We start from the raw sequence: 12,983 nt of genomic DNA on the forward strand, positions 1-12,983 counted from the left end.
CCAAAATGTCATATATGTTAACACGTACAAATTATTGGTTAAGAAAAGAATAAATGAAACATTTTTGCTATAAAACGAATTCAATTGGTTATGAATTTCACTACTTATTTGTAAGTTATTGTTACGAGTTACACGGAAAACATATCTTTGTAATTCGCCCAACCTTAAGATTTAAGTTGGAACAACCCATGAAACTACATAAGAACGTAAGTGTACCACGAGTTCACTGACACACAAGTCTACTAAGTTCTTTAACTAGTTTTTATGGTCATAATCTCACACTTGTCCCAACATTTTTCAATAATAACAACAATAAAAATGTGAGCCTCATCAGAGTATGCATCAGGTGCTAGCTTTAAAAAGATACGAGACAGTCATCAGAAACTATGTCTTCATATCGTCTTATAATGAAAGCGTCATTGTACACATTAAGAGGAAAACACAATGCAAATAGAATAACACATTAAAATATATAAAAATTATGTCGTAAAACAATTTAAATCATATTAATTAACTGACATTGTCTTTAAATCACTAATACAATTTATGCAAGAATATGTTCAAGTATATGTATCGTTTCATAACTTAATGTGATTATATTTTTATTGTTTGATTGTGTCCGTGTATTGCCGCTCGTTTTATGTCACATGCTCAGGGAGAGCCTTGCTATTAAAAAACGTCTTCAAATGATGAATTTATCATGATATAATCCACCCTTATTATTTAATAAACACAATATTCATTCGTCCTAGTTGAATGACGCACGCGATAATTGTTTAAACATATTTGTCGATACATGTATGTGTAATGTTATACTGACTATTTTTTTTTAACAAACTCGTCTTTAAACAGGTGTTTCCAATGGCTTTGATTGGGTTGTTGGCCACACGGAAGGCGACAGAGAACCTCGACTTAATACAAATAACTGGCGTCGTAAAATACATGGTAGATTTTACTGATACATATGTATAGTAACATGAATAATTAAATAAATATTTATATACACACTTGTATTTTTTTTATTTCGAAAAAAGGCTGGGTTTTCTTTCCATTACAAAAAAAAACATTACATAGCGTGATTATAAATGGCGTGCCTCATTCGTGTTAATATTATTATTGTCAGACATGATTTGTCAATACAGTAGTAATTCTTTAGATTAAAAGGGCATTCGGACATCATTTCATATAATCATATGATAGCTCATCCGTACTTTCATTTCCAGATTGTGTGTAACTTCTTGCTGTCATTGCTGTGCAGCGTTCTTGCAGCCGTTTCCAGCTTTTACTCCTTTCTGGTCGTGGAACAATGCTCTCATATCAACTCCAGTAAGACTTTGTTAATATATGCATATATATATACATCGTGAAGATTGTAGTTGTGTTTGGTTAACTAGTTTAACAATGCATTATTGACCCTTACACAATGCTTACTAGGGGTGATCGCGTGTTTCGTTGCTCGCCGAATAGGTCTTACCCTTTGGCGTTTCCTCTTACTGTGTATGTCCTTTCTATCTGAGCCGTTTGGGACTGTCGGAAATGGTCCTTACAGAGAACGTAACATGAAAAAACATTGAGTATGTGTCTTGTTATGCTCATTTTGTCTTCAAAAAGATCAAAGTGAAGTTATTAACAACTGTGCTTGTACCTGCAGTTTTTAAATGATCTTTTTATTGTTTGTAGAGTACTACGAGCTGTGTTTGCCTAACAGTCGGACCAATATCGGCCTTTCAGTTGTTGACGGAGTCGTATGTCTTTTCCTGTTCATGCTATCCGTGCTCGGGATCTCACATTTCAGTCAATACGGGTCCAAACTCTGCTTCAACACTGACGAAGAGGTGCCAGTCCGCAAGGTGGTGCCGCTAGCCCTTGTGCTTCCGGGACAATCATATGGCCAGGGTTAAATACAATGATTCCGCCTACGGTTGTGATGTAAACATTTTTTGTGGGCAGTCGAACGGCCAGGGATAAATACCAACAGTTTTGGTATGACAACAGAAGATAAAATATAAATGTGAAGATAATTATGTGGTTTGTGTTTGTGTCTGTGCTGGGATTCGTCTTCTCAGACAGTTATTTGATGTCGACGGACGGTCTAATGATAGAAAAAAAATGGTATTAAATTTGACAAATGCTAGTTCATTTCTTCATTTGTCAAATTTCACTCTCATTCCATTTAAATATTTTTGAATGAAATGTCATTGATATAAGTATGTTTTTGGTTTGTTTTGAACCGATGTCGTCACTTTTTGTTTGTTATCAACATATTTCTTATTATTTCCAAATCATGTGAAATGTTATAATATGAATTATTTTAGTTTATTTGTGATAGGACATTTTTGAATAAGCTGTGATCTACACAAAGCACTGTGACATGAACTTGAATCATTAAGTTGTGTGGGCTCTTATAAGTTGGTTTAATCATGATTTGTAATCAGGTTCTATGTAAAAGTGAGGGAATATTATGTTAATTGTATTAAAGGTTAAGAATGTAGGAACGTGTCTATATGGTATGTTCTAGCTGACTAAAATTATCACGTGTATATTCAGCAGGCGGGGAACCAGATTACGCGAACGTGTCTGTTAAGCATTCGGAGCTCCTCTGCCATTTTATCGAAAACAACCTCGGATGTATGTTGAAGTAGTTCGTAAAATTTTGAATGATATCATTAATTAAATGTAGTGTTTTAGAGTTGTATTTATTGATCTAAGTTTAAGTTGATTGCCATTGAATTGAATTATTGCAAACATAATTAAGAATTTCAAGAGTTAAGTCACAAAGTTTAACTGCTAAATAAAATTACTACGCGATCTACTTGCAGCGGACTTAAACGTACCACTTTTTGAGTATGTAAACCGTCCAAATACATCCGAGGTTGTTTTTGAAAAAAATGGCCGAGGAGTTCCGAATGGTCTGTTAAGTTGTACAACTGCAATTCGTAACGAATACACATGGTATTGCCAAAAGGTACTTACATTGGCTGGGAATGTAGCTTATAATAGCAAGAAACAGTAAAAATAAACTGTCAAATCTAAGAATAATAAGGGCGGGGCGAGCGCGAGCGAGTTATTCTCTGTCATAAATATTTGGCATAATACGTTTTGACTTAGATAAGAAGTTGATTACAGCAGGTGGGGAATTGAATTATAAGGTCATGTTTGTTAAGTTTTACTACTGAAGTTAACGATTAAGCATTGAACTTAAATTAGGCCGATATGTGGTTTCATTGGATAGACTTATTGCCCTATAATCGTTACTAATGAAGAAAGTCTGAAGCATATACGTTTTCCCTTTATTGTTTGTTTTAAGGCCACTACTTTTATATAAATTGGTTTACAAAACCGGCGGGTCTAATTTTCCGAAAAGTACAAAAAAAATGATATTTTTTCTTCATTTTTCCCCCGACAGTATTGGTTTTGGTGCGAAACGAAAGAAAAACGAATTAGAGTATGAATGCAGTAGATCTCGACTGGTTTGTTATTCCGTAGCCGTATTCGCCAATTTAATTATAGTGATAGCATGTGAGCAAGTCAACTGTTATGGCAGCGCCGTTGGCAATGGCGGAATTGACGATAGCAGTCATTCTTTATATGAAATAATTAATTAAAATATGCAGGAGTTGTTAAAATAACAATAGCAATAAACATTGGCAAATTAAACAGCCGATACAAACAATCACTGTCACATGATTGTTGTTTTTCCCGCTAATTTAGGTCATGAAAATATTGTTGTTTATAGATAAAAAAATGAAAGTGTCAGCGGCTGCCATCGAATAAGTAGACACAAATATCTGTAAATTATGTGTGAGAAAAAACATTTTATAATATTTTATGGTTATATATCAAATAACAGTGCACAAAGTGTGAGTGGTGAAATCGAAAGTAAAATTTTTAAGTTGACACCGGTGACCTTGTTTCACAAGTTCGGTTGGTGGTGTTTTCGGATTTTAAATCCCATAATGGTTTGGAAATACTTGTCATTGGGTCATTAGGTCAATGTAAAGCTTGTGTTTATTCTAGATTACATTTGTATTCATGTTTGGGTTAAAAAAACAAACAAAGGTTTGAACACATGTGTCAATGACATTTACTAATGCCGGGAGTTGTGTGCAAAACAATTAGATAAAACAACACGGAAAATTATTTTGAATAAGTCCATTTCATATATATATATAGCTGCCATGTGAACGCATGTATGCACAAAATGACGAAGATGAAAATATCCGATACATGATTATGGATTTCTCTGTCAGTTTGCTACATAAAGTTAAGTCACATGCTAGATTTATTATTTTGCTTTGTGATTTTTATTTACTGATGTGGTAATTTGCTGCAAGATTTGAAATTGAAATGGATTTGGTGAACAGCCCATGTTAAATATCCCGGTTCGAAAATATCCAGACTTAGCATGGATCGGGTTTCACACAACTAGGACCCCGCATGGTAAGAGTTATTAAAACTCAAATCTAGGTCTAGTTTGGTTATTATTTTTTTGAGGAATTGTTTTCACAATATTAAAGCTCAAATGTCTTCATAAAATGTTACTTCCTTATTTACAAAATTGGTAATTATTTCACTTTATTGACATTTTCCAATATTTAAATAACTGAAACAATATTTAGAAAATGTAATGTATTGTTCTAATACAGTGCAATTTATGTGTATTTTAATGCGTAAAATTCGCCTTCTCTTTTTTGTGTTTAATATTGGTCAGTTTTTGAGTGTTCTGCATTCATTTTTGCTAAAGCATACCCGTAAAGCTAAACAAATGTCTTGCTGAGTGATATCCAATGTATCTTTGATAAAATGTGTAGTTTATACATGAAAACATGTTTTATAGTCAATTTCATTGATGTTTTATATGCACAGTATGTAAGATTTAAACTGTCTGTTTAATTAGAATTTTGAAACTTTGAGTGTATTAAAACATTCATTAATAGCAGTTTAAAAATTTAAAATGTCAAGTAAATGATATAAATGTTCAATGTTTTTATGTTGTTCTCTGATTTTTACCCTTTAAGAGTATGTTTTGGGACTTTTTTCTTTTTTTTTTCGACCACCCGGTGGACATTTTTTCCAAAAATTATTGTAAACCAAAAAATAAAAAGGAGTGGCCTAAAATAGCATTATAGTTTCCATCAAACTTCATTTTGAATATGTTTATTTGATTTCAGTTTCTGTGTATAAATGCGTTGTTATTATTGACTGTGTTTATTGTCGTGTAAACTATTATACCCAAAAAGGTATAAAACGATCATGAACGTGATTGTTGTACATGCACACGTCTTATGACATTTCTTCACCGCGCTAGCGTTATAGTGTTCAGACTATCAATCAAGTTTCTTAATATGGGTAATAAATGTGGTCATTGGGTACTCCGATTAACCGCATGCCTGGATCAGGCTGCGGGATAGTGAATTCCAATCCCTTTTTTATTTGGAATAACATTTAATTTAAACACTAAATTTAGCGGCCGAGCTTATATTACGTTGAAATGTTCGTTGTGCATGTTTTAAGTGACACGAGCAGATCTAAAAAGATGGTTACTGGAACTAATGCGGTGTAATCATGTCCTTTGCAAAAAAGGATAAGACGGCTCTTTGTTTCTCTGTCCGTAACGGACTCTTTAAACATTTCTGTCATACTTTCTGGGTCATAGGTAAAGTATGATGTAGTAAATCTAGTCGATCTTTTTTTAGTTCTCTGAACTGAAAAGAAAATATCATGCCGTGATATCATATTGCAGAATTGCTGTGATTTGATAAACCTGTTTTGTTAACTTACTATATAATTCAGTAGAAAATAACACAATTAATGTCTGTATACGGTGTAGGATCTATTCAGGCTTTGCACACCGGGGTACGGAGCTAGTAAAATGGGAGGGCAGCCTTAAAGCCCTCAACTGTTTTTGCGTTGACCACACTATCTTCCCAGCTGGTTACACTCTCTTAGCGTTTTCACAAAGAATGAATATTTTAGTTGCTCAGTTTTATATTGTCTTATTTGAAAGCCTTTAGAGTCATTTATAACTTGATAATGTATAATGTTAGATGTAACACAATTACTAAAAGTTTTAGCCTTAATGTGCCTCTTTTTCTTTGCTGGTTGGAGATACTCTGCCGGTGGTAGTGCTGGCACCAGACCCTCGGCCACCTTATAGAGGAAAATCAGACGTGTTGCTGTCCGACGTTCTTGGAGGCTCGTTAGTTTCAGTTTTTCCAACATGCGAGAGACACCCTTCTTCGCGGGTCTTATAGTCTCCCGTGATGAATCTTTCCGCTTGACGTTGAACACGTTCTAGTTTGTTGATATTAAACTGTCTATATGTGTCATAGATGATGGAACCGTAATCACGATTTGAGCGGACGAGTGCCAGGTAAGCTGTTTTCCTACATTCCGCTGGACAGTGGCGAAGGTTTCTACGAAGGAGAGCCATTGTGAAGCTTGATTTCTTACAAATTTTATTAATATGTTGTGTCCATGTTATATTTTCAGATAGGGTAAGTCCCAGATATGGATTTTCCGTGACTTGCTTAAGAATGTGGTCACAAAGGTTATACAAATGTGAATCCTTGTTGTTTATACTCATGACATAACATTTCTTTGCATTAAAGCGCATACCCCATTTATCAGCCCAAAGTTCAAGTTCTTTCATTTTTTTTGTAGTATTTCAAAATCCTTCTGGCAGCTAGTTTTCCTGTATAGAAGACAATCGTCCGCAAAAAGGCGCACCTGTGATGTAACTGATAGTGGCAAATAGTTTATGTGGCACAAAAATAGAAGGGGTCCAAGGACCGTGCCTTGGGGAACCCCAGAGTCTACATTGGCTTTTGGAGATGATTCCCCATCGACGACGACCTGCATATGTCTCTTCGTCAAAAATGTACATAGCCATTGGTATATTGGACCCGTCACTCCATAGCTGAGGAGTTTCTGGCAGAGTTCAGCGTGGGGAACCGTGTCGAACGCTTCACTTAAGTCTAGTATTATTATATATGCTTGTTTACCTTCATCGTTGAAAGATTATAAGTTGTTTATGGTTACTAACAGTTGAGTTTTGCAGGAGTACCCACTTCTAAAACCGTGGTTCAGATTTGTCAGGATATTGTTCTTTTCCAAGTGGTTTAGCAGGTGTTTGCAAAGGACATGTTCTAGGGGTTTGCACAAAATAGACGTTAATGAAACAGGACGATAATTTTCCGCCTGGTGGACATCTCCTTTTTTGAACACCGGTGACACATTAGCATTAATCCAGTCATATGGCAGCTCACCGTTAGAAAGTGACGTATCGAAGATTGCTGAAATTCCTGGAGCATGTTGTTTCGCACAGATTTTAGGAGTATATTTGAGATTTTTCTGCTTTTAAAGCTGTTAAAGAGTTTTTCAACCTCGGCTGTTGTGAGGCTTAGAATAGCAAATTCATATTTTTACTTTTTAGGCACGGTTTGTAGGTCAGATAAGGTTCTTTTAGTAAATACAGAACTGTTCTACCCGATCTACCAGAGAAACACACGAGATTCAAAGATGTAATGGCATTATACCACAGTACATAAGACCACAGTAAAGGAAATCACAGGAAACAGAAGCAATCAATGTTTTATATCTTCCTAGCTTTTTATGTCCGTGACAATATACACCGTTGTATATATAAAGGCTAAGAAACATTTTTAAAAATAATTTGTTTCTGTCTCCTGTGGAATAAATGGAAACAAACCAAATATGTCGCCCATGTCTGTTTCACCACATCCTGAAAAAGATTACAAACCCCACAATCAATGTAGGTGACTGGTAGAGTTTATGTGTACGGAGTAGTCACTGGTTGCAAAGGGAAGTAAACACTGCGCTTATATTATAGTAGTATGTAACCTTTCTTCTATTCAAAGCTTGACAGAATCAAGTCCAGTACAAGAGTTTTTGACAGCTATCGGTCAAAATCTAGTACTTAATTTCGGTCAAGAAAAACGATCTTCGCAAACCACCGTTCAGAATTTTCCTAAAGTTACTAAGACGTTACGGGAGTGTTGCAATGGCTTCCAAGAAGAAAGTGAACATCGACGTGGTCAGTGACATCATATGACCATGGTGTTGGATTGGAAAGAAGAAGATGGAGGAGGCGATGGATTCGTTGAGCTCAGATTTTGAGTTCCGAGTTCGCTGGGAGCCGTACTTGTTGCGATCCCAGATACCTCCCGAGGGCATGCCATTCCCACCAGGGTATGGGGACCCGAACAACCCCAGGTATTATATGTTTTTATCTGCAAGGATGTTAACCATCTTTTACCCAAATATTAGTATAAATTATATTGGAATATCGTCAATATGTTTGAACAGTGTTATTTTTGATGCAGTTGAATATCTACCAAGCCTCTCGAGCTGTGGACTACAGTACTAGTGATAATCAAGGCTTACTGTATGCCGATGCTGCCAATGGGGCTTGCCAATATTTTTAATACATTTATATGACTTAAAGATTAATGTGTAAAAATGTTGGAAACCACTGTTCAGTGTAACGTTTTGTAGTTATGATCAAATGCATTGTTAACGATAATTGGTATACAGATGCACCAGTGTGTTCTTGGAGTTTGAGGATGGACTACAGTATGCTTATTAGTTTTAAAATTTGCTACACAATGGGCCCAGACTTTTGTTACTGTAGAGTTAATGTCATCGTTGTTAACTTATAAATTTTTGATGCACTGGGGGTTTAATGGATACTCAAGTACACTTGCAGTACATCTATTAAGATTTGAGATAACTGTTTCAGCTGTACTTGTTTTATACAAAAATGTGAGCATATCATGAAATATTTCAACTTCTAAATTTAACAACAATGCTGTTAAAAACATTGTTAACATTAACAAAGTTCTGAACATTCGGTCCAATGTCTTGCAGGACTCAGTACCTAAGGGGTGTTGCCTCCTCTCTGGGGCTCGAGTTTAATTTGAACAGGAAAAAGTTCTCCAACACAGTCATGGGCCACGCGCTGATGGAATATGCCAAGAATGTGGACGGTGGCGAAAAACAGGACATGGTGTCAGAAAAGCTCTTTAAGGTATAGTTTATCAGATCAAGTCCTTGTGTTTCAAATCTTGAACCTTAAACTGTATTTGAAGTGACATTCTGACACTGGCCAATCGTGTTTGTGTAAAACAAAAGTTGTCTGACAAGATAAACATGCAGATGGTAGGGAAAAAATTATATTAAATGAACATTCATTATGGCAATGGTTAAAATTAGCACAAGCCTGCAAGCCCTGCCCTGCCCTTGTAAAATGCTTTCTGGGGTTGCTCAAAGACTGGATTTTATACAGCAGGGATTGTTCAAAAATGTCTTGCCAAGCAGTAGTATATGAATTCAGGCTTGTTCATCCAAAAGACTAATTTTCATGGCTGTAATACGAAAGGGAGGATGCTATTTTTTCCATTTAGTTTACTTATAGAAAAAAAATGCAAGGTATCTCTCTTCATACATGTGTGTAAAATAATGTGAAGCTTTAAAAGGGTTATTTCTGGCCATGCCACTGGGATATATTAATATAGTGAGCATTTGCATTTCAGCATTGTTTCACAGATGCAGAGGACCTACAGTTAGACTCGTGTCTGGCGGTGGCCCGTGAGTGTGGCTTAGATGAACAGTCTGCCAAGGAGTTCATCCTGAACCCGGACAACCTTAAAGCAGTTGTCAACAAAGCCATGTCATGGTCTGAGAAAGGCATCTCTGGTAAGTCATTATGGGTTACATGATAACATAAATCAGGGCGGGGAAATTGTAAATAACAACATGTATGATGTAGCAACATGTTTTCATGTAGGTTCTATGACATTTATTAGTCACTCTTTTTTTAAGTGATGAAGTTGGGTTTTGATCTTACAACATGTCGTATTTGTCATAACTTGCGCTTATAAGTTTAACTATGAATTAAATGTGATCTAAAAGACATTCTTTGCAAGTTTTAAACAATTGGGATGCTGTGACTAGAGTCCTTCAAAATGGGGAAAAAGTCCTTGAAAAGTACTTGATTTTTTCCAGTTAGTCCTGTATGAACATTTCTATTCTAGTGTTTTATCATTCTACGATAAACCTTGTATTGACAATATGAATTTATATTACAATACAGGAGTGCCTACCTTTTACATGAACGGTCATAAGATGTTTTCAGGAGCTCAGGAGCCCGACGTGTTCAAGAGAATGTTCGAAATAGCTGCAGAGAAACGCCAGGAAAAGCCAAATAGCAAACAGTGAACTCAGGACTCCGACTGATTTAAAAGTGCTTAAAGCTATATTATACCATCTCTTAGTGTAATTAAAAATCATTCATACTTTTTTTCATTTGATGAAATACGCAAGAAAAAGTAAATTGAAATGTGTGTTAAGGTATTTGGCACTCAATCAATCTAATTCAAGATGCCTTGTGACCTCACATCAACTTATTTCAGCTTATTTGTACATGGCAGTGCTCCAGCCAGGATTTAAAAAGGGCAGGGAGCTAGGTGAGAAGGGTCGATTTTGTATATAAATACTATAATAGCTGTTTTATTTACTTCAGTGTCAAAATTATATACCTGTAGATTTATTATTTTTATACTTATTTATGAAAGTTGACTGCCTAACAAAGGTCGCAGTGGGAAACAAGTAAAAAAGCAGCCCGGTGCCGGAAAAGGGCAGCAGGGTGCCCCACCCTGCTCTTTAGGCTTAGCTGGAGCACTGCATGATTGGGTACCTTCATTCTGATGCACTCATCTAAACATAAAGAGGTCTTCTTATCAACAAGCTTAAGACCAAAAAATTGTTAGATCAAGATTTTCAGTAAAATATTCAGTATTTCAAAAAAATTGAAAGCTTTCCTTACAAAATAAAAATGGCCCAAATTGACCAATAAAGGTCTTAATTTTGAACACAGTTTAACTTCATATCAATATCAATTCAAAGAGGAAATCATACAATATGTGCACTGAAAAGATGGCCATCCTGTCTGTATCCACTCGTAAGTTCATGTTAAATATTTTCCACTTTAAGGATCGTTACAATTTTATTGAATGTAAGTGGCTGGTCAGACTATTTGTTTAGAAATTTTGAGCAACCATCATGATTAATGCTCAAAAATCTTTTGAAATTTCCTTTTGTTTTGGCACAATAGTAGTCTTGTAAACATTGCCGTTTGTCAGTAACACCTACTAGTTTGTATTATCTATCTTTAAGCAATGCTTTTATCAGATTAAACTTTGGTTTTACTGTTTTAGATTGTAACAAGTAGTGCGTTTAATATTAGGGCTGGGATGATATGGCTAATACGTGGAATATATATTGATAGTGTGTGTCTACAATATATTTCAGCTTCATTGAGGTTGTTTTTGTTACCACCATAAAATTTGACACAGTCATGTGAATTCATGTGATCAGTTATCTATCACAAGACGTTTGTACAATTAACTTGTAAATATTGATGTGTAGACATGTACAAACTGCAGAATTATTTACTGTTGTGATATGTTATATATGCAGTTTTTTTATATATATTTAATAAATCGCAATTATAATGCTTAAAATGGCAGCTTATATCTTCAGATCGATGATGGCTGCTCATAAAATGATTTTTCATATGAGCAAGCCTGATGTATTTTTGTTTGAATTTGCTGCCATTTTGACCATGTTTTAACTATGTTTTTAATTATATGTAATTTATTTACGAAATGGCAAATAAAAAAAGTTCAAAAGAGAGTCTCAAGTTTGGTCCTAAATTGTTCTTCAAAATATCTGCGGCCAATTTGTATAATACTTCAACTTTCCAACGTATCTTGTTCTTTTAATATTATTTGCAGTGTTGTTCTAGTTTGTGCAACTTAACCTGTAGTAATCAACTGATTCCATGGTTTCAACTTTTTTGAGTACATGTTAAAAATCATATTACTATGTCTGTCAGCAGCCATTTGTATAAAATGATTCATTCCTAGTTAGACAAAGAGTTCATTGATTGGTATCCATTAATTACCATTAAACAATACATTAATTTAAAGGGACTGTACACCAGATTGGCACCAAAAAAAGTTTTTTTCTGTAACAAATCTCAGGACAATTATTTCACAAAATGTTTAACTGATATCAGAATTGTAAAAAAATACCAAAATGTTAAAAAAAAAATCGAGTCGGAGGCCGGGTTCGAACCGGTGTCGCCAAAATTGCAGTCAAGTGTTGTATCCACTGTGCTACGAAGGCTTACCCTAAACGGTTGGAACTTTTAAGCTATATATCTAACTTAGTGATATCACGTGATAACATCGACTAGCCAATCACACATAAGGAATGACTTCTACAAGGTAGACATACCTAGTATTCTAGCACACCGGATAGGCAATTCCGGTGATTTCAGCTGTGCTGGAAAATTCCATCTGGCACCCCCCTATGCCAGATGAGTCATTCTGTGACGTAATACTTTTCTTTTATTTTACATTTAATGTAACCATAATTACGAGATTTCAATAGATGAGTTCCATAACTATTGACAAAACAAAATAACCCTTAAAAGACGTGATACTGAAGAAACTTCTTGACGTATGCAGTGAATAAACATTAATGCGTGTCATGACGTCAGCTAACATCATCGCACATGCTTTTTGGTGAAATTTACAAAACTGCGCTTTTCTATGCATTTTTCACAAAAAAAGTGTAATTCAAGGTATGCTAAAAAAAATATCTATTATGTGTGTCCGTTCCAGATCGAAAACACATGACAGATATTATAAATCTTTTTTAATGGAAAAATAAAAAAAACTGCGAAAAAATAAATAAATTGTTAACTATGTGGTACTTCAGTTAGTAAGTTTTGATGCATTGTACACATCGATACCAAGTTTACAGTATATCAGTTATTGACAATTTTCTTTTTTTCCTGCTATTTCATCATACAGAGTACAGCCCCTTTAAATGTGCAAAATGACCGAAAGATAATCTGTGAACAACTAAACCAAATTTGAAAGATAAATGTAATA

The 12,983-nt window shown here is 35.0% G+C and overlaps 1 protein-coding gene and 1 pseudogene across 1 annotated transcript; both read left to right on the forward strand.

Annotated features, from left to right (window-relative positions):
• The first annotated feature begins 861 nt into the window (after positions 1 to 861).
• Positions 862 to 1,954, forward strand: LOC128219111 (uncharacterized). Its single transcript, XM_052926933.1, has 3 exons — positions 862 to 945; positions 1,224 to 1,326; positions 1,681 to 1,954. Exons 1-3 carry the CDS (start codon positions 862 to 864, stop codon positions 1,899 to 1,901), a joined length of 408 nt encoding a protein of 135 aa, XP_052782893.1. The 3' UTR covers positions 1,902 to 1,954.
• A 5,959-nt stretch (positions 1,955 to 7,913) lies between these two features.
• On the forward strand, positions 7,914 to 11,715 carry LOC128218856 (uncharacterized; annotated as a pseudogene).
• Positions 11,716 to 12,983: the final 1,268 nt, after the last annotated feature.

Source organism: Mya arenaria, chromosome 15 (genome assembly GCF_026914265.1).
Source record: "Mya arenaria isolate MELC-2E11 chromosome 15, ASM2691426v1".
Taxonomy (NCBI): Eukaryota; Metazoa; Mollusca; class Bivalvia; order Myida; family Myidae; genus Mya; species Mya arenaria.

Bases quoted from the DNA above. Each gene is read 5' to 3' on its own strand.
- LOC128219111 (XM_052926933.1), top strand. From the start codon at position 862: ATGGCTTTGATTGGGTTGTTGGCCACACGGAAGGCGACAGAGAACCTC. The intron at 946-1,223 runs GTAGATTTTACT...TTTCATTTCCAG, and splicing joins CTGGCGTCGTAAAATACATG to ATTGTGTGTAACTTCTTGCT. The intron at 1,327-1,680 runs GTAAGACTTTGT...TATTGTTTGTAG, and splicing joins ATGCTCTCATATCAACTCCA to AGTACTACGAGCTGTGTTTG.